Here is a 25,772-nt window from a genome sequence, read left to right as displayed (position 1 = left end):
TCAGTGTCTCAACTTCCTATATCCTTACTCCCCCAAACATATAAACAAACTCACAAGTTTAAGATTTAGAGTCTGGCTGTAGATGATCTCTGTGCCCATGGCAAGGACTCAGCCTGCAGCCTACTTCACCCACTAAGAGGCAGTAAACTATGATTCTTCCCAGCCAAGCAAAGGAAAGGAAGTATAATTAGAGAGAAGGGGCAGAAGATGGAGACAGTGCAACATGCAGCACAGAGTCATAGGCTCTGCCACCTGTGGGAAATAGTTAGCATTTAAATAGCTTTCTATGGTCTGCTAAGTGTTTTTTATAAGTATTATCTCATTTCATCTCACAACAACCCAGGGAAGTGGGTGCTATTATTACCCATCCCCATTTCACAGATAAGGAAACTGAAGCAGATAGTGGTTAAGTGAATAAGTATCACATAGTGCCCACGGTTACATAGTGAATAATTGTCTGAGACCACATTTGAACTCTGGTCTTCCAGACTACAGGTCCAATGCCGTATCCATTGTGGAAAGGGCAGTGGATACTGAGTTAGGGCCATTCCTCTCTACCCAAGTTTATTTCAGGCAAGGACATAGTCCAGGAGGACTTCACATCACCTAACACACGGAAGCTGAGGGCAACAAGCACATCCAGACTTGAAATCTGTGTAGCAGTGGAAGGGGGAGAAGCCAAAGAATGAGGAAGGATTTTAGAAGCAATTGACAAAGAATACAAGAGAAACCCCCAAAGAACAAAGTTCAAGAAAGAAATTCTGAATAAAAACCTAGTTCATAAATAAATAAACCAATAGGATCATAAAGACAGAAGGAAGAATGAATAAACTTCAAAGAGAGCCAGAGCACAGTGAAGACACACTCTGAAGGAAAATGAGTCAAAAATTATGCAGTGGAAAAGAAGATTCTGCAGTCTTACCAAAATTCAAATAGCAGGGGGGGGAAAGTCCAGAATGATTCAAAAGAGAAATAAAATGATTAGAAGAAAGAAATTAGGTGAGAAATCAGAGATATCTGTGAAGAATTAAAAAAATATAAAGCACAGAATAGGAAACAATGAATATGCAGTAGAAAATCTCCCCAAAGAAGTAGAGGTTCAGAAAGAAAAAATGATAAGTTTGAAACAAAAAATAATACTGAAGTGGAAGAAAATTTGGCAGAGAAAAAGCAAAAGGGAACATAATTAAAAATATACATAAATCCTATACAAGCCAAAGTAACTGGCCTTGAAAATAGAATGAATAGAGATATCTTAAAACATCCTAAGTCTCCCAAATGAACACGACAAATCAAAAGATGTAGGAAAAATACAAAAATGCTGTCTAGAACTTTGGAATGTAGACAGGAAAGCTTTAATCACTCAAATATGCATATTATCACCAGAAAAATAAAAGAAATCCATATTTCAAACTCCAAAACATATAGTGCTATTATTTTCAAAATGTCAATAACAGATTTTGCAGCCAGGAGAAAACCCTTCATGTAAGAGGAAAAAGTAATTCAGATAACTCTGAATTATTCCATAGTCATGAGAAATCAAAGGAGAGAATATAATATAGTATCATCCAAAAAACAAAGGCCCTTAAGCTCAATAACATATCCTGAAAACCCCACCCTAATGGGTAAATGAAAAAAGATAATCATTCAACAAAAGAGGTATTTGAGATCTTCATAGGAAAAATAAAGAAAAAAAAGTGAGCAGATTATTTGACTTACAATCATCCCTAAATAACAGAAACACAAGAAAGGATTACTGAAATGGTAAATTAGGGGCTATATACATGGTATACTGAGATTTCAGCAAGGCATATTGGTAGATCCCATATGATATCCTTGTATGTGAGAAGGGGGAAAAAAATGTATTTTGAATGATAGTGTAGTTAGGTGGATCCAAACTGTTTGAACAAGTGAAAGGGGTATTAATTAATGGGTTGATACTCACTTTCAGGTTAGTGAATAATGAAATACAGCAGGAGTCTATCTTTGGCCCAATTCCATTCAATAATTTTAGGAGTAGGTTCATAGGATTGTAGCTATATAGTAGGAAAGGACCTCAGGAGCCAATTAGTCAACTCCTCATTTTACAGATAAGGAAATTGACACAGAAATTGAAAGAAGTGATATTTAAACTCCAGGTCCAGTGACCCCAGGGGAAAAAAAAAACTGTATAACATTGTGTCCTAATCACTTGAAATTCATAAATACAGCTGTTCAAAAACCAGAAAATTTGAAAAGATATCTAATTATTGGATCACACAACTGAGATCTATAGCTATCTTAATATGTTAGAATAATGGCATAAATATGATGATAAAATCTGATAGTAATGTAGCAAGGTTTAGGAATGAAGTCACCCTATGTGTAGCCGAGGCTAAATAGTCACTCCTCTCCTTAACTGCTATTAGCTCATTTTCTTATTAATTTACATCACAAGATCTAAGGAAACCAAGGGATATGTTCCAATATTTCCTCATAAATTAAAAGAAATACCAGCTCTCATTCATTAATTATCTCTGAACTCCCATCCTAGTGTATAAAATAAGCTAGAAAAACCTCTTTTCCTGTAAGCTTTCTCCCTTCTTTCTCAAAACCCTTCATCTCATAGGCTTAACTAAACACTAGTGTTACCTTTTTTAACACTGTAAAAAATTACAAAAATATATTTAAATATTTCAACAATACATTGCAGTAGGAAAAGTCACATCTAAACATCAAATGCAACTGTTAATTTATTGTCAACCCTGGAAACATAGTCCCCCCATTCAGCTTTCTCAACATGGTAATAGTCTCTAAAATGATGCTCTCCCTAAGATTACATTCCTTCTTAAAGATATTGCAATACCACCCATACGTTGTTGTGGGTGAGGCTATTGAAGCTATTGTTACAGTACAAAATATAAGATCCTGCATTTGGGTTAAAAACACCAATTACATAAGTACAGAATGGGTAAGATGTGGCTAGAAAACAATTCATGTGATAAAAACCTTTGGATGAAACCTATATGCTCAATATGACTCAACAGCATGATATGGCAGCCAATAATAATGAGAATAGTTGATATTTATGTAGCTATTTAAAGAACTTTATATACTAACACACTTTCCATCTCAGCCCTTTCACATGTAGCCTAGATGATTGCTCCTTTCTCTACTGATTCATTTTCTTGTTTCATCCTCTCATCCTGTGTTCTAAAGCAATCAAGGGTATGTTCTAATATTTCTACATTAAATACTAAAATTGCAACATCTCTTGCATTTATTAATCAGTTAGCCTTAAGTCCTCATCCCAGTTGACTAAATAAGTGAATGTAAATGATTATTATTTATTTAATAAACTGGAGGGACCTCTTTTCTGATAAGCATAAGTAAATGCTTTGTATAAATAAGCCCCTTAATCTCCTACGCTTAAATAGCTATAAAGGTTACTGGTTGTACAACTTATTAACAATGTCATAAATAATAAAACAAAGACAAAAATTATTTTCAGTGTACCAGCTGTGAGAAAGAGCACAGCCAATCACAACTGCTGACTTCTCAATTCTAAAACATAGTTCCACCGTTCAGCTTTCTTAAGACAGCAGCTAAAGCCTTTCAAGAATTCTCTTTGTAGTGTTTTTTTTTAAGATGAGTTGAAACAGTTCTTTTAGGGAAAAAGTTCTGTATTCTCATCTTTTTTGTTTTTGTGGCCAGGCAATTGGGGTTAAGTGACTTGCCCAGGGTCACACAGCTAATAAGTGTCAAGCATCTGGTCTGAGACCGGATTTGAACTCAGGTCCTCTTGACTCCAGGGCTGGTATTCTATCCACTGTGCCACCTGGCTGCCCCTATTCTCTTCATCTTCTTCCCCTCTGTAGCTTACTATCAACACAGGTAGCAGTCTCTCCAGAATGACAAACTGCTAGTCTCTAAAGATTATATTGCCTCTTAAAGATACAGTTTTGACATCTATGATATATGTTATAGATGAGGCTGAATCTTTTCATGAAGTTCATTTGATAGCAAAAAAAAAGTTAATGTGATCTTAAACACTAATCAAAAAGTATTGCTGGAGTGTAATGGTTCAGCTATAGTATGTGCTAGTTAGACAACATAAATTTTGTGTCAATTTCCATGTGCCATATTTTAGCAAGGACATTTGCAAGCTTGAGCAACTCCAGAAGATGGCAACCAGAATGGGGAGAGGACTGGAAAATGAATCAAATAAGGATTAGTTGAAGCAATTGTGATTTCTGACTTCGAATATTTGAAGGATTTTTATGTGGAAGAGAGAATAGACTTGTCCTAGAGGGCAGAATTAAGGCCAGTAGTTATTTTTTGATGTGTTCTATTATAAAGAAAACAGCTGAGTAGCCACAGTCGATGCCAAAAAAATCTTAGAATAGTTTTGCAACAACATATAGAATCATATTGAACAAAAAAAATTTAATATAATCAATATACATTGAACTGGACTGTGTGCAGTCATTCTTACTGCCTCTCAATGGGAGGCTTGGCACCTTTTGGGTCTAGGTGAGTCAGTTGTTTGAGCATGACTTCTACCCCAACTTGGATGGGTTGGGTATGAAAAAGAACACTATCTTTTACCACCAATTTCCCATTTGTAATTCTTCTTGCCCTCAAGGACCTTATATTATGTCAGGGAAATTGTTGTTGTTTCCTTAGTTCTCCAAGATGACCATGACATCGGGAAGGTGGTATCTTGGCTTGCAAGTGAATTAGATTTAAGTGAAGCAAGGCTGTGCAGGGTCACCAGCCTCGCTTTCTCCTCTGGAGCCATCTGGGTTAGATCAGAACAACTAGAGATGGCCATGGATGCATACAGCCCTTTTAAGCTAAGGTCTTTCCCAAATCTGTTTGTCTGAGGCACTGCCCCATTCAGTGATTAAGGCTAGGTAAAAAGTGAGGCAAAGAATGGCTTCTTTTACTTAGTCAAAAAAAAATCCATCTAGGAGGGGAAGACCCTCAGGGTTTCTGGCCAAAACAGAAGCAATTGCATTTACACTCACTCTGAGCAATAAACAATAACCAAACAATGTAGCAAATGAGGCTTGGGCTGGGACCTATTGTTAGCCAATCAATGAGAGCCAGAGTGATCTGGGTTTTTAAGGCATGTCCTTAAAAAAGAAATCTAGGAGCAGCTAGGAGGCACAGTTGATAGAGCACCCGGCCTGAAGTCAGGAGGACCTGAGTTCAAATCGGACCTCAGACCAAACACTTGACCACTAGCTGTGTGACCCTGGGCAAGTCACTGAACCCCAATTGCCTGCCCCCCCCAAAAAAAAAGGAAAAAAAAAGAAATCTAGCCAGTAAACCCTGAGATATCTTGTGGTATTTTAGTAATCAAAATTTATATTCCTTTAGGCAGAGCACCCACAGGTAAGGGTATGATTCCCTATGTGGACAGAAGGAGAAGAGGGAGGAAGAGGATGGAGGGAAGAAAGGAAGGAAGGAAAGGAAGGAGACAGGGAGGAAAATAGTATATAGATGTATAAATACGCACAAAATAAATAGTAATTTTGGAGAGGAGGATGCTAATGTCTGGGAATGAAATTTTTCAGGTAGAACATGGCACTTAAACTGAGTTTTGTGGGAAACATGGGATTCTAAGGGAAGTAAGAAGGAAGTACATTGCAGACCTGAGGGAACAGCCAACACAAAGGCACGGTGATTAATTGTCCGGTCTAGTTAAACCAGAGTGTGGGAAACAGAACAATATTGTAGGAAAAACTAAATGGCCAAAAATCAATTAAGATTTTTTTAGCAAGAGAACTGAATTTTAGAGCTGTGGGGCCCCTTAAAGGTCATCTTGTTCAAAGCCCTCAGTTTATGAATGAGGAAACTGTATTCTAGAAAGGCTTTGCCAATATCGTGCAGTGAGAAGAAAGCAGTTCACTTCCATTTAACAAGTATTTATTAAGCACCTACCGTGTGCTAAACACTATGTTTGTCCCTGGGGTCTCAGAGACAAAATGAAAAGCAATATGCAAGGAGATTTTTTTTGTCAAAATGTTTTTTTTTTAAATTTTAAACTTAAATATTAAAACTAAATGCACAAGAAAAAAAAACATATTATAAACTTAAATATTAAAACTTAAATGCAAAATAAGAAAAGAAAAAAAGGCATTGCCCATTATACGCAGCAGAACATGAGAGGATTCAAAATATACAACAATAAATTTCTATTTCAAGAGATAAAAGCTGTCTATATTTTCTTTGCTTCCTTGTGAATTTTCTTTTGTTCTCTGCTGTGCACTTTTTACTTTGTTCTTTTTTTCCCTTCCTCGCCCCCTCCCCAAAGCTACAATTAAGCTCAGAAACAAGGAGATATTTTAATAGTCTGACATTGTTGTATAAGATGGATGGATGGATGGATGGAGAGAGAGAGAGAAGAAATAAGGAGACCAGCTAAGATGCTGTAACACAAGAGTGGATTGGTAGCTGTGAAAATGCAGCTGCTAGATTTTGGGTGGGGGGAAGGAGAGAGGAGAGAAAAATCATGGCCCAAGGCCATGCAGAGTTTGAATATATAGGTGATATTTCTGTTGTTCCACCCATCTCTGCCCAAGTCAAGGCAAAATGGATTCCCCAATGCCAAGGCCTTGCAGAGTTTGAATATATAGGTGATATTTCTGTTGTTCCACCCATCTCTGCCCAAGTCAAGGCAAAATGGATTCCCCAATCTGGAGTCAAGTTTGTTATACTTGTCTAGGGTTTTGCCTTCTTTTTTCCCACCCTAATTCATCTCTTGGGCTATATGCAGTCATCCTTACTGTTCTCTGTGGTAGGCTTGGCATGTTTGAGGCTAGGTAAGTCAATTGTCTGAGCGTGGCTTCTTCCCAGAACTGAATGGGATGGGTATGAAAAAAATACTATTTTTTGCAACCAATTTCCCATTTGTAACTCTCCCTGTAACCTTAATTCAATCCCTTTTCCACTTCCAAGATCCTCCCCAACTAGTCATCCCATCCTCTACCCAATCTTTGCTGGGTCTTTTGCTCCAGACCTTTCCAGAAGCCTGTCAAGTACCCTGTGCTCTTTGAAGCTTGGGATTCCTTTTCTCTCCTCTTGAACAAATCTCAAGTTCTGTAGGCAGATACGCTGGCAGCACAAACACAGAGCAAGTACCTACAGGCTGTGGGCCCCAGTGCCCAGTCCTGTTGTCAGCATTCTGCATGCCTCTGCCAGGCAACAACCTTATTTGGTTCCTGTGCGAGGCCCTCCTGCTCCCAACTCTATCTTCCCAACCAATAGCATTAGCAAGGAGTACCACCACCACAAAGAGTGTTCCTTAAAGAGTTAGTCAAAAGCCAGTGGGCTGAAGATCAGGATATCAGAGGGGATAAGTTCATGTATAAGTTGATCTGATTTCCTGATAATCTGAATATACAAGTGAAGTCATTCAGTACTTGGAGAGTTGGTCAAGTATGTGTGTGTGTGTATGTGTGTGAGCGCGTGTGTGCATGTCCACATATACATGTGGTAGTCTGGGGGATGGGAGGTATACAGCAAATTGCTGGGAGGGCAGGGGTTGATGGGCAGCAATTTCCTATCTCTTCTGAAAATTACTCAGAAGATAAGAATTTCAGAACTTAGGGTTATGAAACACTAGAATCAAGGTATGAAATGTTTTCTAGAGATTTCAGCACTATCTGGCCTAGGGAAGGAGCTATGTGGTAGGAGGGTAAGTCACTTGATGCAGAGGTGGGTGATAGTTGGGAAGGATGACCTGCTGCGTGCTCCCTCGTAAGTACGGTGACATGAGCCCAGGATGGCAGTGAGCTTCTAAGCATTCCGTTTGATTGAATGACAGAATGCTTGACAGTAGCACCTCCACTCTTAGCTCTCCTATCTCCTGGTTTACACTCCCTTTTTCTTCTTTGACTGTGTACTCATTTTCACCATCTTTTTCTGCATAGAAAGTTCAGTTCCACTTGAATTTGTGGGCTTGAAGCACTCAAGGCAAGAGGGACTTAACTCTGGCAAAAGGTCTTGAGTGTAGACAAGACCCGAAGTAAAAATCCTTTCCACTTGAGTAGGCCCAAGGGTGGATTGGAGGGTAGGGGGTGCAGGTGCCGACTCATCCTTCCCTGGGTTCCACAGTCATCCTGACAGATGAAGAGGTCCAGAGGAAGCGGGAGATGATCTTGAAGCGGAAGGAGGAGGAAGCACTGAAGGATAGTCTGAGGCCCAGGCTTTCTGAAGAGCAGCAGCACATCATCACCACCCTATTGGACGCTCACCACAAGACCTTTGACCCTACTTATTCAGACTTCAGCCAATTCCGGGTAGGACTGACATACAACCACTAGCCTGAGTTGAAGTACAGACACAGCTTTGGGGAGCAGGCAAGGGACATTTATCAAAGAGCAATTTGGCAAATTTATGACATGGCAAAGAGCAGTGGGTCCCCCACTGGATAGGCCCAATCTTCCATGAGAGAGAGAAGGAACAAGGGGCCCTCTCTTCCTATAGTCCTTGCTGCTGCCTCTGTCCAGAGACACAGGCACAAATATGGGCCTGGAAAACTTGAATTGATATATTTTCCTTTTTTCCCCCCACTTCAGCCTCCAGTACGAGGGGATGAAGGTGGAGGCATCCATCCCTCGAAATCATCCTCAGAGCATACACCCGGTTTTTCAGGGAGCTTCTTGACTTCAGGTAACTACATAACTTCTCCAGATATTGTGGGACTAACTGCTTTCAGGGCTTAAGGAAGAGAGAGATCAGGGAGGTTTAGATGTCCCATCTTATTTTTGGAACTCTTTCATTCCTCCTGAGCATGTGGTTGGTTCAACAAATATGAAGGTAGGAATAAAATATGAAGGTGACCATGAGTATGTAGTTGTAATATGACTAAGACACATATCCCTATGGAGATCCCTGGCCCTTTGAACAATGCTTTGAGTCTGAGCCCATTGGAAAGTAAAGTCTAACATGGGTCCTTGCGGTCATCTAGTCTATCCTCTTACGTCCTACCTCTAGTCTGATCTCATACCAGTCTGGCACCAGAACTGAGACTGGGGAATCTGTCTTACCCTAAATAACTTGTTGGCTTTAAGCTCCCTCCAGGAGAATGAGTATATTATAGTCTCCTCCCCTCCTCATTGTCTCCTGTTTGTTCTCATCTTCTCTTTGATCTTGTCCTCCCCAAATTTCCTCAGCCTACTGTCTGGAAAAGGGACATGAGAGAGCAGAGAAAAAGTTTCCTGTGTCAGAGGTAACTCTATAGAAGTTGTTATCCTCCAGGCCTATAGAATAGATGACCCCAAATTTTTTAGTTATCCATAGAAAAGGGAAGATAAAGTCTGGACAGAAATGAAACCCCCTTGACAGTGTCTCCCACTCTTTCTTTTCCCCCATTCTCTGACAAAGAAATGACCCTTGTCTTTGCCAAAGCCAACCCATTTATGTGTGCACTTGATTTCCTTCCCTCCAGTCCTCTCCAATAGATTGCATCCTCTATCACCCCTTCCTCCCAGATCTTCAACTTCTCCCTGTTTAATAGTTCTTTCTCTACTACCTTCAAATATGTCCATGTCTCTTCTGTACTTAAAAAAAACCGTTACTGGATCTTACCATCCCTTCAAGTAATTGTCCTTTATCTCTCATCCTCCCTTTTTTTTTTTTTGGCTAGGCAATGGGGTTAAGTGACTTGCCCAGGGTGACACAGCTAATACATGTCAAGTGTCTAAGGCCAAATTTGAACTCAGGTCCTATTGACTCCAGGGCCGGTGCTCTATCTACTGTGCCTAGCTGCCCCTCTCTCCTCCTTTTCTAAACCAAACTCCTTGAAAAAAACAGTCTCTATTTACTGTTTCCACTTCTTCTCTCACTCACTTCTCAATATCTTGCAGGCTTCCTTCTGACCTCATCATTCAATGGAAGCTACTGTCAAAAATGATTTCTTAATTGCTATATCTGATGGTCTTTTCTTAATCCTCATCTTTCTAGATCTATCTACTGCATTTAATACTGTTAACCACTTGCTCCTCCTGGACACTCTTTCTTCTTTCTACTTTCATGACTGCCTTCTGGTTAGCTTCCTACCTGTCTAATCATTCCTTCTCTGTATTCTTTGCATATTCATCATCCACATCATTCCCCCTAACTGTGGGTGCTCCCCAAGGTGCTCTCCTGGACCCTCTTGTTTATATATTCTTTCTCTCTTGGTAACCTCACAAGCTCTTATGGATTTAACTAACATCTCCATGCAGATAACTCACAGATATATGTATGTGTATATCTATGTGTAGATGTAAATACATACGTACATACATATATACATATATTTATTTATACACTCGTCTGTGTGTGTGTTTGGGGGGCCCAGATTTCAGTCCCATATCACCACTTGTCTATTGGACATTTCATCCTTTCTTCCTCACCCTCTCTTACCCACATATCCAACAAGTTTCCAGACCTTGATATTTCTACATGTACAACATCTCTCCCATCAGACCTTTCTCCACATTCACACAGCTACCCCCTTTGTTCAGGCCCTCATCACCTCTCACCTAGATTATTGCAACAGCTTCCAAAAAAAAAAAAACAGCTTCCTAATTGGTCTCCCTCCCTTAAGTCTCTCACTATTCTAATCCATGCTTACACACTGCTGCCAAAGTAATTTTCCCTAAGTATAAATTTGACCATGTGACTCCCCTGCTCAATTAACTCCAGTGGCTCCCTATTGCCTTTAGAATAATATATAAAGACCTCTATTCAGTTTTTATAGCCCATCACAACCTGCCCCCAATGGTTGAACCTGTCTTTTCAGCCCCACTGGACTCCTGCACTGTGCTGTCCAGCAAAACTGTCCTCTGTTTCTTACATATGACACTCCATCTCCTGTCTCATTGACTTCCAATATGCCTGGAATTTACTCCCTCCTTTCTTTTGCCTCATTGAGTCCCAAACTGCCTTGTATTTAACTAACTCAAATATATTTGGATTTATTCACTTTATATTTTTTGTAGATTACAAATTTACTTGTCTCCCCTGATAGAATATAATAAGCTTCTTATGAGTGAGGATTACTTCATTCTTTGTACTTGTATCACCACCTAGTGCAGTGCCTGGTACATAATAGGGACTTAATAAATGTTTGTTGATTGATTGATGGTATAATAAAATGAGCAGATACAGGATGAGGATCTAGGCATTTTCTTTCCTCACCTCAGACACTATGGAGCCCATTTCCAACCTGGATTCTGAGGATCCCTCTGTGACCCTGGACCTGTCGCAGCTCTCCATGCTACCCCACCTGGCTGATCTGGTCAGTTACAGCATCCAGAAAGTTATTGGCTTTGCCAAGATGATTCCAGGATTCCGGTAAGAAGTCTCAATTCTGGGTAATAGAAGTGTTTTCTATCTAATCTTCATATTCTTTTAATGCAAAACTACACAAAATTACCCTCAGTGTCTACTCCATTCTGAGAGATAGATTTGTTAAGTGTATATTTTTAAACAAGGTCATCTTCCTAGAGAAAGATGGATTACTAGTTTAAGCGGTTGAGGTTGAATGTGACTTGAACAAGTAATTATATAGTGTCTGACTATATACAAGAAGCATGCTTTTGTGTCCCTGTGGAAGCCTATACTGACTTTCCTTTCCTTTCCTTCTCTGGATAGGAGAGTCTGCTAAAGGAATAACAGAAGTTTAGAATTAGAAAGGATCTTTGACGTTATCTAACCCAATGACTTCATTTTACAAATAAGGAGTTGAAGTGATTTGCCCAAAGACACCCAAATAGCTAGCAGAGAAGCCTGGCTCCTACTTCCATATTCCAGTAAGCAGTGCCTCCTTCAACTGTCTTCAAGAACTTATCATTTCATAAAGACTTTGTCCTGTTAATAAAGACAGCACATATTGCAATACCTTTAAGTCTTAACAAAATTTAAGGTGTTTTCAAAATGTTGTGAGGGTTAGAGCTTTATGGGTAAGTTTTTGTTGTTGTTGGCTAGTTTTATGGCGTGCTTCTTAGCATTTGTTGTTCAGGTTGGTAGGGCTCCAGTCACATTAAGGTAGAAGCAAACTTTGAAGTACAGTAGGCTGCGCTATGGAATTCTCCAATTCCATAGGATTATGCCTCATCTCAACATCATCAGTGACTAATAAACTGCTGTCTCATCAACATAGTTATGGTCATTGACCAATCAGTGCAGAGTTCTTCCCAGTTATTCTCCAGCCTCTCTTGGCCAGTGTCATTTTATTTTATACTCCTACCTGCTCCAAAACTAATAGGTCTCCAGTTCTTGGCCAAAACAAACCAGAAAACACTTTAGAAAACTCCAAAGCATTTTGACATATTTGGGAAAATAACGTATTTGACAAAACATGTGAAGTGTTCTTAAGAAGATCTTACTTCAAGATGTGAGAACTCACCTCCCACTACTACTGAGCAGAAGGGGGGGCACGAATGTAGAACATTGTATGTGTTATGAGATTTTTTCAATATATTTATCAATTTTATTGTTTTGTGCTCTTCCTCTTCTTCATTTCAAAAAAATTCTTTGTTATATGGAATGTTTCTTTGGAAGGGGAAAGGGGAAACAGGCTACATAAAACAACAAATATCAATAAAATGTATTTAATTTTTAAAAAATAATATCTTATCTTTTTTTGTTGAGGCAGTTGGGGTTGAGTGACTTGCCCAGGGTCACACAGCTAGCGTCAAGTGTCTGAGGCCGGATTTGAACTTAGATCCTTCTGACTCCAAGGCTGGAGCTGACTCCACTGAGCCAGCTAGCTGCCCCATCTTATCTTAATACTTTTTAAAATTGTGATTTAATCAGTGTGGTGATGGAAATCACTACCCTTTCCATGACTTAATAGGTGGTTTTACATGAGTAACCATGACCAGCTCACAGATGATGAATCTCCCTGAACCAAGCTAAACTGGTCCTCAAACAACAGATGCACTGCCTATCATGAGACCTATGGAACCTTTCCATCTTGGCTGGACTTTTCAGAGCTTACATTTTATTTGTACGTCCTCGGAGAACCTAGGATCACCTCCATGCCACAGTAGAGTATCAGAGTAAAATGTTATTAGTTAGGTGGCACAATGACTAGACCTCTAGACTTAGAGTCAGAAAGACCTGAGGTTTAAATCTGGCCTCACTTACAATATATGTGAAGCTGGGCAAGTCACTTAACTTGACTGTGCCTCAGTTTCCTTATGTGCAAAATGGGGGCAATAACAGCACCTACCTCCCAGCATTTTATCTTCCAAGAGGATAAAATGAGATAATACTTTTAAAGTGCTTTACAAATTTTAAAGCCTAGGTAAATGCTAGCTATTATTAACATTACTAAAAGGGTGGCTTAATTGTATTCAAATAGAACAAGCACAGCAGAGACGTGTCATAGCAATCCATAACAGAGTCATAGCAATCAAGCGATGAGTAAGTGATTGTAACTATGTCTGCCACATACCCAGCATGTGCCCACTTGGAATTGGCAAAACATCCCCTTTGTTCAGTAAATCCCTACTTCTCACCCTCATCCAGTGGGTTATGGTTTGCAGATGTGGTTTAACATAGAGCTAACATTTGTTTTGTGTAAACAAATGAGAAAAATCATAAACAGCACAGAGTACCTCTTTTCTGCACCATTGCAACATAGTTCCATTTTAATGAGACTTAATTACAAGTACCACACTTCTGATTGAAATAAGAATCCACCTTGTATGCAGTGGTGGATTGTACTGGGAACCCTAAGGAATCATTCATTCAGTGAGAATCCTAAATTCTGCCTCCTTTCACACCCTGCTCTTTCAGTGGCTCTCAGTGGCTTTAGTCTCACTTTCTGTATCCTAGATGGATTTGCTCCTTATTTCCCTTGGTTTTCCCTGATGCTGGAATGCCCTGCTTGAAAGGCCAAAGAGAGAGATAGTTGTTGGCAAATTCAATAGATGCTTAGATGACAACATGAACCAATCATCAATGCCAGTCGTTGGTAGTAAAAGATATCTCTAGTGGAAAGAATATTAGATTTGAAATCAAATCCTGACATTTCTCTGGGCTTTAGTTTCCTCATTAATAAAATGTGAGAATTAGACTAGGTCAGGGGTGCTAAACCTTGGGTCCACAGGGCTCCCAAGGGATTCGTGGATAGATTTGGGGAGAGGGGGTTGTGGAATAGGAAAAAAGTACATCTTTATTTTTATTAATTGTAAATGTAGTATTTCTTTCAGTTATGAAAGTAGGCAACAAATATTATTTTGAGGAGTCCACAAGCTTCACCAGACTGCCAGAGGGTCTATGAGACACACAAAGAATTCCTACGTAGGCACATGACTGACACAGAGTGAAAGCTCACTATAGTCCTAGGACTAGATGATTTCTGAGGTACCTTAAGGATCTTAAAAACTATTTTCCTCTGAATCAATGCCAGTGTTTTGTTTTGTTTTGTTTTTTTCTCACTGCAGACCAAGTCTGCCTAGGCAAGTGCCTTCTGGAAGGACAATGGTACAGCTTGTGCCAAGGTCCAGGATGGTAAAGATCAGGGTGAAGACCTCAGGGCCCAGGTGGGACCCACGTGGGGTTGGGCAGGGCAGACAGTTTCCTAGCAACCTGGTTCTTCTGGTTTATGAGCTTGGGGGTTCTGTTATTCCAAGAACTGAAGGAACAGTAGCTTTATCCCTTGCAGCTTTGATCTTGGTGCCCAGGAGTAGAAGTGGAAGGTGGAGGGCTTAGGGAAGGGAAGATTAGACTATGAGAATAGGTTAGGGGTGGGGGGGATACATTAGGAAACCCCTACATAAGCATGTGACCAGCATAGACTAGGAGCTGAGTATGGGCCTGGCCTTGGCCCTGTTCCAGTGCTTAGAACAGTGCCTGGCACATAGTAGGGGCTTGTTGACTGCCTGACTGTTCCTCCTTAGCCTCTGGGCTAGGCATTAAAAGGCTTACGTCCTACACGTTATCTTTTCCCCTAGAAGGAAGGAGAAACCATAAGACAATCATTGCTGGGGTGCCAAAACAGACCCCAAGTATCCACAAACATCCTTTGGGCTGAAAGCTAAGAGATGATAGAGCCCTTTGCTGCCTGGCCTTGACACCCTTGAGTTTCTTGGTCAAAGAAACATTGACTCAACTGAAGTCCATAGGGGCCAATAGCTCCAGGGGTCCTTAACGATTAGGCTAGATAGGAGCTAGGACTCGCTGGTGGGAAGGGAAGGCAGGGAGATGTGAAGGGAAAGGCCAAGTTCTGGAAGGGTGGGGAAGGCTACTTTGGAACTAGAAGCCCGTTCCAACAAACTCTTCAGAATGTGACCCCCACCCAGGCACCACCAGGTGCCCCAACTGGAAGAGGTTATTGCCAAACACTTCAAGTATGAGGGGTGTGAGCCTGTGTATAGCTCGAAGGACCAATAGCAGCAGTCCCATTGGTTCCTAAAACGTTAGAGCTGAAGGTTCTGGTTTGAAGGACATCTTGAGATTTGATTTGCCTTTACAGCAACACATTATTTAGGCCACTTGTCTGTAAGACATAAAAAGCGCTTACTATTGATGTGATAATTGGTCAATGTCCAAACTGCACAAACGAAGACAAGGAGATGCTATAGCGTAGGTTATAATCAGTATTCTTCTAGTCTAGATGCCTTTGTCCTAAGTTCAACCCATTCCCCACCCTGGTCCTTCTCTGCCTTGCTATGATAGAAGTCATTTTTTTTTCTTGTAGCTTGCTTTTTTCCAACCCATATAACCTTCTTCTAAGTTCTTGAAGGAATGAGGAATGAACCAGGCTAAATTGAAACATTCTTTACATTTGTAAAGTTTTCAAAGTTCTTTCAATTCCTAAAACTTGAGGCAGGTTTCTAGAGCCTGGTCTCCCCCTTCTCCTGAAATCTCTTTCTTACTTCCCCTTCATTTTTTCTCCTCTCCTTTGTCACTGCTCCTTTACTTTTTACCAAGGGTGTTTAGATTCTCCTCATTTTTTTTTTATCTTAAATTGTATTCACAGAAAAATTTTATTCAAATCACAGGAAGCAGTGGCCTCTCTATACTACAATTCTGGTTAGGCCATATCTAGAACACATTTTGAAGGACATTGACACACTGGAACTTGTCTTCTGAGGAGAAACTGAATGATAGGTGTCTAGAAACCATGTAATATGATACACAGTAGAAGGTACTGGAGATAAATTAGTCTAGAGGAGATAAAATTAGGGACAAAGGGAGCAGCATTTGGGATAAATCATTAAATAGTTTAAGGACTATTTAATAATAATTAATAATTTAATAAGGACTGTTATAAAAGACTATCTATACCTCTCAGAGACTGAGCTTTGTCATTCATAGTCCCATACTACTACACTTGGCACCAACAATCTCCTTCCACCTCTTTGTCTTCCCATTCTTGTACTAATCAATCACTAGCCACATAGGAAAATGGTATCTTTATCTCTCACCTCCTTTTTCTCATATTGCCCTACTCAGTCCCATCCCACTAATGCCTTATTCTAACCCTACCCACCTCTTCACTGCACCATCTGGAATTCCTGTTCCAAGGTGAACAAACTTCCTTTCAGTTTGGACAATTTTCTCTTACATTCCTTCCATTTTCCAGTTCTCATTGAAAGTTGACATCTGATTGATGACACCGAATTGCCAGCCATCCTCTCCAGCAGTGACTGTACCATCACTCACACACCTCCTCTCCACCACCCCATACACACTCTGTTCCTGGTGGGGGAGGGGGCTGGAATTGGAATACTCCTTACTCTCCATTGCCTCTTCCAGATTTTTTTTTTTTACTACCATCACTCAATACCTTGTCCTTCAAAGTTCACTATTAAATTTTTTTTGCTTAGGCAATCAGGGTTGAGTGATTTGCCCAGGGTCATACAGCTATTAAGTGTCAAGTGTCTGAGGCCAGATTTGAGCCCAGGTCCTCCTGACTCCAAGGCGAGAGCTCTATCCACTGAACCACTTAGCTGCCCCTAACAATTAAAATTTTTCATCCAGTCTAGATCATAGCAACTGTTGAGTACTAGGTTTCAAACTATTCTTCCTCCCTTCTCAAAGAGTTCAGCACCTGGTTCACTAACTTCTGCTCTTACACTTTTGTTGTTGAGTCATTTCAGTTGTTTCTGACTCTTCGTGACCCCATTTGGGGTTTTCTTGGCAAAGATGCTGGCGTGGTTTGCCATTTCCTTCTTCAGCTCATTTTACAGATGAGGCAAACAGAGTTAAGTGACTTGCCCAGGGTGACACAGCTAGTAAGTGTCTGAGGCTGGATTTGAACTCAGGTCTTCCTGACTCCAGGCCCAGCGCTCTGTCCACTGCGCCACCCAGCCCCTTTACACTAGGGACCTTGAACATACTCGTTGATGTTCCCTCAGACTCTCCACCCTCCCATTCCTTTCGCTTCTTCAAATCCCAGGACCTGTTACTTTACTCAACCTCATTCACATACAAGGATGGGTGGTCACACCCTCAATCTCATCATTACTCATGAGTTAGTTTACTTCCTTAATTAAAAACTCTGACATTCCTTTAAAGTCTAAATTGCTATCATCTAGTCTCTCCCTGTTGCCTCACCTCTCCTAAACCTTTTCTTCATCCTCCTCTCACCGTCCAATCCCTCCACCCCTCAGTTTTTCCTCAGGTCATTCTCCTGCTCTGACTTTACTCTTTAATCTCAAACCCATAGTTATCCAATTCAGTACAATACTGTCCTCTGCTCCCCTCATCCCCTTGTGCTATTCTGATCATTCCTTGCCAAATCTCAATCCTAGATTGCTCTTACCATCTGCTTCCTCCACAATGCTGCCAATCAGAGCTGGAGGAAGTCAAATAGCCATGCTGACTGGGTGTATCCATGATAATCAACTTCAACTGGGCCCTCACCAGAGCAAGGCAATTAGCTTATTCCTCTCTAATTGATTCTCTACGTCACTCTCCACACAAAAGCTATTTCAAACTTTCTCTTCTCTCCTCAAACTTTCCATACCTCTTTCTACCTACTCTCTTCCCCTTTCAGCTGATGGCCTTCTCTTCTACTTTACAGATAAAATCGAGACTATTCAACATGAGATCTCTCCTTTTCTCTGCTCTTCATCACAAAGCCCCTTGACATCATCCCACACTCTCCTCATCTCCCTCAGTCTGTGATAGTGGAAAGACTCTTTTCCTTGCCCAAGTCAACCAATCTACATATACCCTTGATATCATACCTCCCATCTTCTCTAGCATATTATATCTTCAATCAACCCCCTTCTCTCTAAACTTCAGCCTCTCCCAATATAATGGTTTCTTCCCTACTGCTTTCAAACATGCCCAACTCTCTCTCATCCTTATAAAACATTCACTTAAGCCCTGCCATCCCCTTAAAATATCATCCTCTGTTTCTCCTCTCTCAGCCAAAGTCCTTGAAAAAACTGCCTACATTCATTCCTTTCTTCTTTTCTAGTCCTCAGCCCTTAGCAATCTAACTTCCTAATTGATCACTCAACTGAAACCACTCTCTCCAAAGTTACCAAGGATCTCTTAAATGCCAGATCTAGTTGTTTTCTCAGTTCCTCATCCTTCTTGACATGTCTTTTCATTTGACATTATTGACTACCTGGATACTCTGGGTTTTTGTGACACTCCTCTCTCCTGGGTCTCCTCCTATCTGTGTGACTGTTCCTTCTGTTTCCTTTGCTGGCTCATCATCTATATCATGTCCCCTGACTATGAGTGGTTCCTGTCCTGGACCTTTTTCTTTTCCCTCTTTACACTCAATCTCTTATTGACTTAATCAACTGACATGGGTTTAACTATCATCTCATTGGTGGCATATATGTATATGTGTATAAATATATGTATGTATATATACATGTGTGTGAATACATCGTGTATACACTATATATCTATATAAATATAGATATAGATATATATTTCTCTCCACACACCCCTACCCCCAACCTCAGTGTTCTTCCTGAACATCATTTCCAGATCACCAGTGGCCTATCAGGTGTTTGAAACTAAGAGACATCTTAAACTCAACATGTCAAAAACATTGTCTTTCCCCAAAACTTTTCTATTGAAGGCATCCCCATTCCCCAGGGTTGTAAACCTTAGACTTACCCTTTCCTCCTCATTCTCCTATATTCCACATATCTTATCAGCTGCTACGTCTTACCATTTCTACCTCCTCCTCATCTCATATCCACACCTTCACTCTCCTTGCACAAACATCATCACTTTGTTTCAGTTCTTTGTCACCTCTCATCTAGACTATTGTAGCAACCTCCAAACTAGCCTCCCTTTGTTAAGTCTCTCCATGCTCCATTCCATCCTACATGCTGCTACCAAAGCAATTTTCCTTAGATGCAGATCTCACCATGTGACTCCCTTACTCAAACAATTTGAGTGGCTCCATATTACCTCTAGGATGAAAATAAACTTTTTTTAGCTTTTAAATCCCTTCACAACCTGCCCCCAGCCTCACTGGACATTACTCTTCTTCCAAATATCTGTGATGTAGCCAAACTGACCTTCTCTGTGTTGCTAATCCATGACACTCTGCCATCTCTCTACCTTTGCACTGACTGTGCCTGGAATGCACTTCCTCCTCACCTGAACTTCATAGAATTCCTCTCTTCCTTCAAAACTCATGAAACCTTTTCTGATACCCTCAAATGATTGTGCCTTCCCTTCCAAACTACCTTTTACTTAATTATTTTGTATTTATTTGTAATGATTCTCTTTATATGTAGTCTGTACAGTTTACTTGCTCCAAAGGTTTGACCTGCCTGATAATTGGTTTTTGTAGAAAATGTTTTACCTAATCATCTAACACACCTGATCTAGTCATGATGGTATGGGCCTTGAATGATTGGTAGGATTTCTGCCAGGAAAGAGGGTATGTCAGTCATAACGAATCATGTGAAATGAAGGGTTTGGACTAGATGACCTCTGAGGTCACTTCTGATGTTAAATCTGAGGTCACTTCTGACGCTAAATCTCAGATCCTATGATCTGATATGAGTGAAAGCACAGAGGGAGAAGGAAAGTGAGAATTATACTCATGGAACAGTGTATTTATAGGTAAGTACACACAAAAGTATAGTTTGCCTAGCAAATCTATAGAACAGATACAGAAGGAAGAAACTAGAGAAGGATTTTTGCTCCTATTCACCTTGGAGAGGAAAAAAGGAAAAGGGAGGGAAAGCAAGGATCCAGAAAATCTACATACCCTGGCAGCCCTAGGCTACTCTCCTGCCAGGCCAATGTAATGACTCAAAGCAAAGGAGCTAATCATTGGCTAAGAACTTACCATATTATTTAACATGCTGTTAAATCAACATCAGCACTCAAAGAAATTCCCCTAGCCTCTGACTGCCTGTTACTGCAGCTTCTGCTGTGTCAGGTTTGGCTGGCCAGGGTAAGGGAAGGCTTGGAGTAGGAAAAATTTAGAGAGACCAGAATTCCTCTACCACATTTTCTGCCCCCACTTTAAAGCCACCATGTTATTACTTGCCTTGATACTTAAACTGCAGACTCTCTTGGGTTTTTTTTACCTATTTTTTTAAAAAAATTACCTTTTTTATTATTAGTTTTGCCCTTATATGAAGAAGAATGGTGTAATATAAAGAACACTGAATGAGGAGATAGGACTTTGGCCCCCAAAAGAGATATAACTTCTTTCTGAATGTGGAGGGTCCACAAATATGGAACATTGCATATAGTGACAGATATTTTTAACGCGTTGATTGGTTTTGCTGAATTTTTTCTTCCCCTTAAAAAAAGTTCTTTGCTATAAATGATAACTTTCTGGGGAAGACAAGAGGAGAGATGCAGGGGAAAATCTAGGCTATGTCAAAACAAAAGATAGCCAGCTAATATCTATATAGTGCTTATGTACCAAACACTATGATGTCAACCAAAATCTGTTATTTAAAAAATAAGACCCAGGTTCTTATTCTAGCACCACCAATCACAACATATGTGACCTTGGGGAAATTATTCATCCTCTCCAGCCCCTCAGATTTCTCATTTGTTAAAACACTGGCTCCATTATTTACCTCCTATGATCACTGGGAAGATGAAATGAGATATATTGTATGTAAGGCTCTTTGTCACTCTATAAATGAGTTATTATTAGTACTTTTTTCAACAAGTCTGTAAATTCCTTAAAGACAGAAATCATTTTATTTACTTTTTCTGCATGTCTTCACAGTGCTAGGCACAAAAATGTCCTGGGACTAGCATTGCATTGCTGACTTGGGTTTGTAGTAATGGCCAATACCCTGGGCTTATTCTCTACCCCCCCTCCACATCCCCCCCCTCTGCTTCACAGAGACCTCACCCCTGACGACCAGATTGTGTTACTCAAATCCAGTGCCATAGAAGTGATCATGCTCCGCTCCAACCAGTCCTTCACCATGGATGATATGTCTTGGACCTGTGGTAGCCCAGAGTATAAGTACCGTGTCAGTGATGTCACCAAAGGTGAGTCACTCCAGGCCCTCTTCACCCAATCTCTCCTAGACCCAGAAGAATCAGTGGAGGATTGGGAGAGTGAGGGAAGCAACTCAGCTAGCTTCACTTTGAGGAGCTAAACTCTGAATACTGCCCACAATCCATGGCTTTTCTCCTCCACAGCTGGACACAGCCTGGAACTAATTGAACCACTCATCAAGTTCCAGGTTGGGTTGAAAAGCTAGACTTGCATGAAGAAGAACATGTCTTACTCATGGCCATCTGCATTATGTCCCCAGGTACTGGGCCTACAACCAAGGCCAGAGGGGTCAGGGAGGTCCAAGGAAAACTGGAATCTGGCTGGGTGGGGAAGGAGGGGCCGACTGGGGAGCATGGCATGAGTTGGGTATGAGGTCAGTAAGGAGATTCCCATATGATTGGATCCAAGCTATGTTGAGAGAAAAGATAAATGACTTATCTTTATTCTCAAATCCAGTCCTGAATAGAATGGAAAGGGTTTCCTCTCAAGCCAGCACTTACTCCACGAGTAAATGATTATCTACATCTGTAGCTAAAAAAGATGTAGTGGGGAGGGGGGAAGTGTCCGAGGAGCCCCAGCGTCAGTGCTGTATTGAGGGGGTTCAGAGAAGCCACCCCTGCCACTCTCTCTCCTACAGACCGGCCTGGGGTGCAGGATGCAGCACTCATCGAGGCCATCCAAGACCGGCTCTCCAACACGTTGCAGACCTATATTCGCTGCCGCCACCCTCCACCTGGCAGTCACCTGCTCTATGCTAAGATGATCCAGAAGCTAGCAGACCTGCGCAGTCTCAATGAGGAACACTCGAAGCAGTACCGCAGCATCTCCTTCCAACCAGAGCACAGCATGAAGCTCACTCCCCTTGTGCTTGAGGTGTTTGGCAATGAGATCTCGTGACTGGGGCAGCCAGTGCTACTACCTGGGTGGGAGGTGCACTCCCAGGGGTCGTGCAAATGGGCATCCAGCTCCAGAGTCCTTTGGTTACTTGCTGCTGAGCATCACTCCCCACCCCTCTGTAGCTCAACCCCCTCCTTGCCTTCCTTCCCTTCCTTCCCCCACCCCAGGTCAATCCTTTCTCCTGTCCAGCTTGTGTGCCAGGGGTACCAGGACCTCTCCCCACCCCATACCCTTTTGAAGGCTTCCCAGCCCCTTTGGACCTCAGTTAAAAGTCACTGTTTATTTGACAAGGAAACTCAAAGGAGACAGAGATCAGAGGGCAGGAGCCTGAATGTTAAGGCTTGGCTTGGGGATGGATGCCTGTATCTTCCCCAACATGGCAGCCAGCAGGTTTTGTAATCATGTAATAGACACATGTCCACTCCTCAGGGACAGAGCCATCTGTACCTCCAAGACACCTGAGTCCCAGAGGGATCCTTCAGTCCCTGCCCCATCTCCAAAGATGAATAATCTACTTGCATATATACATTTCCCTGGCCAGCCTGTACCACTTAGGAATTATAGTAGGGGTGGATTTGGGGAGTTCAGGAAGACTAGGAAAGGTGCAAGACATTCAGTACAATAGTTTTCCTGGGACATGGTGACTGTGGTAATAGTTACCTGCCTTCCCAAACTTTCCATCCTTCCTCCCTGTCTCTTCGGTGCCCACACTGCTTATGTATCACCATAGTAAGTGCTTCCAGAGCCTCTGTGGTAGCAGCAACAGCGGTAGTAAGCAGACCCCTTGTCCTGAGCTTGGGACCCAGTCAGCTGCATCTTCATTCATAGAATGGGGGCAACCATCAGGGAGCTCACCTGCTAAGGGGGATACGTGAAAGACAAAAGTTATAATGGAGAAAGCAAGCGAAGGGAAATCCATCTCTTGTCTTCTGTGGCAACTCCCAGGAATGTCGATAGCAGAAGGGCAGGGGGAGGACATACAGAGCTAGCCTCCTAAGCCTTCACAGCCTCTTCCTGGATTTCAGAGGCTGAGCTGTAAGGAGCTGTGGTGTGACAGAACCCAAAAAGCCCCTTGAAGCAGAAAGCATCATTCCCCACTCTAACCCCTATCCCTCTCATCCTAAGAGAAAGATTCCCTGAGGTTCTTTCTCATCCTGTTCCCCATCCCTCCAGCCTCTGCTCCTTTCATCCCTTCAGTTGGAAAATTGGGAAGCCCTCCTTCTCAGTGAATAAGGAGGACAAAGAAAAAAAGCTCCAGAAGTTGGCCCCCTTTCTCAAAAGAACTCTATTCCCAGAATAGATACCCTTCACTCACCCACCACCTCAAGACATCATCCTGTAAGAGTCAACCCCAGAGCCAAGGTCACACTCTCCTTCCCATTAGGCTGGAATTCTCCTGCCTCAGGTCCTCACCCAAGTAGTGCTAAAAATATTCAAAGGGGCCTGGTGCCTCCTACCCATTGGAGAGAAAGTAAGACTAGAGAACAATAGCCCTGGTTCCTTTCTTTTCTTATTCTCTACCTTGGGCCAGAAAGGAAGCCTAAAGGGACCCTGTTCTCTGCATGGGACAGAACTTCAAGGTCATCTGTTTTGACAAAGCGCCAAGCAGAGAGTAAGTGGGATACCATCACACAGGTTACTCAGGAATGGGTTCATTCAATGAGAGGTGTCGGTGGGAAGGGTACAGTTGATGTGGAAGGACAGTTGGGGTAAAGGGTTATTCTGAAGCAGTATCTTTCCATGACAGGGATTCTTAACATATTTGTGTCATGGACCCCTTGGGTAATCTAGTGAAGCCTTCTCAGAATAATATTTTTAAATGTATTAAATAGCATCAGATTACAAAGGAAGACAATTGTATTAAAATTATCAAAATATATTTTTTTAAATTTCACCAGTCTCATGTTAAGATTCCCTGTTCTATATGGATCTCTCAGTATAAATAGTTACTAGGCCACAGGACATATGTAAATAGGTGATTTATGTTAATGGAAACAATTCTAAAGAATGGTCAGAACTCTTCTGAGACCACCTGGCAGGAGGACAGCCCTTTCTTTTCCTTTTGCTTTCTTTGGTCTTCCTAATATCCCTGACTGGAATCAGAGAATATTAGAGCAGGAAGAGACTTTAAAGGTCATCTGATCCAACCCTCAATGCCCTCATTTTAAAGATGAAGAAACCGAAGCCCAGACTGGCAACTTCCTCAGGGGTCACACAATGTGTTGGGATTACAAACTGAGACTAAGACCCAAGACTGACTCACACACACACACACACACACACACACACACACACACACACACACACACACACACACACACACACACACACACACACTCACACTCACACTCACACTCTCTCTCTCTCTCTCTCTCTCTCTCTCTCTCTCTCTCTCTCTCTCTCTCTCTCTCTCTCTCTCTCTCTCTCTCTCTCTCTCTCTCTCTCTCTCTCTCTCTCTCTCTCTCTCTCATTTGTTCAGTCCCTCTGGATCGACTCAGCACTTTAGGAAGACGTTTTGTCTGGGTAGTCCTTCCCTCTTGGCTGTTTCCCTGTTGTGACAGGGTAGCTTGGTTAATGTTAATGTAAATTGGACTCTATTCTGACCATGGCTTCGTGGGGCCTCTCTTGCCTGTATGATGCTATTGCCTTATCAATAAAGTGCATTTGGCTCCGTTATGTCTCCACCTTCCCAGCTCTGGCACTGACCTCTAAATGAACTGGAAAAGCTGACCCTGGAATAGGTACACTGAAAGTATCCTATTCCAGAAGGCCCCTAGCTTTCTGATCCACTCCAGTGACATGGATATCAACCCACACCAGACACACTGGTAAGGGGAAGAATCAGTTAGCATCCATAGTATGGTTACTTAATTTTAGAAAAAGGAATAATGAGAAAATGTGGGCACTAGTCTGGCCCATTCATCCAGAAAGGGGTGCTACACTAGTAAAGAAGAAACAGAAATTTTAAAATTGAGATTTTGGGTTATCAAGCACAATGATATCTTTTCCTGGAGGACAGATCTCTAGCAATTCGGTGAAGTTGCATGAGGGCATATTCTAACTCAATTAAGAAAAAATAACCCAATAAATAAAACTATACCAAAGTGGAATGAGTTACCTGGGAGGAAGAGAGTTTACTGTGATTAAAGGTTTTCAAGCAGGGTTGAATACTCACTTATTGGGAGTGTTGGAGATTCCCGTTTTGGTTCAAGGTTGTAAAAGGTATCTTCTGATGTCTCAGCTCTACAGTTCTGTGGATCTAAGAAGCCTAGTGATTATATGCAAAGGATGACAAATAGACTCAGGAGCCAAAAAATAAAAAAATCTGTTGATGGTTACCTGGGAGTCAGCTTATTGTAGGAAGAAAGACATCTTTTGAAAAAAGGAAAGATAACTCAAGTGAGTAGGGAGAGACATT

General features: G+C 41.4%; 1 protein-coding gene across 1 annotated transcript in view; it reads left to right on the top strand.

The window, feature by feature from the left end:
• The window catches only part of VDR (vitamin D receptor), an 89,812-nt gene extending 64,787 nt beyond the window's left edge, over nt 1-25,025 (top strand). Inside the window, 7 exon segments of the mRNA XM_020977191.2 lie at nt 8,104-8,288; nt 8,568-8,661; nt 11,181-11,331; nt 21,296-21,447; nt 21,601-21,651; nt 21,654-21,716; nt 22,095-25,025. Of these exon segments, the coding sequence (XP_020832850.1) occupies nt 8,104-8,288; nt 8,568-8,661; nt 11,181-11,331; nt 21,296-21,447; nt 21,601-21,651; nt 21,654-21,716; nt 22,095-22,354 (956 nt within the window). The 3' untranslated portion in view covers nt 22,355-25,025.
• The last annotated feature ends 747 nt before the right edge of the window (nt 25,026-25,772 follow it).

The sequence above is a fragment of the Phascolarctos cinereus genome, unplaced genomic scaffold, assembly GCF_003287225.1.
Source record: "Phascolarctos cinereus isolate Bilbo 61053 unplaced genomic scaffold, phaCin_HiC Scaffold_1;HRSCAF=81, whole genome shotgun sequence".
NCBI lineage: Eukaryota > Metazoa > Chordata > Mammalia > Diprotodontia > Phascolarctidae > Phascolarctos > Phascolarctos cinereus.
Note: the sequence above shows the minus strand (reverse complement) of the source record. Positions and strands in the feature narration are given on the sequence as shown.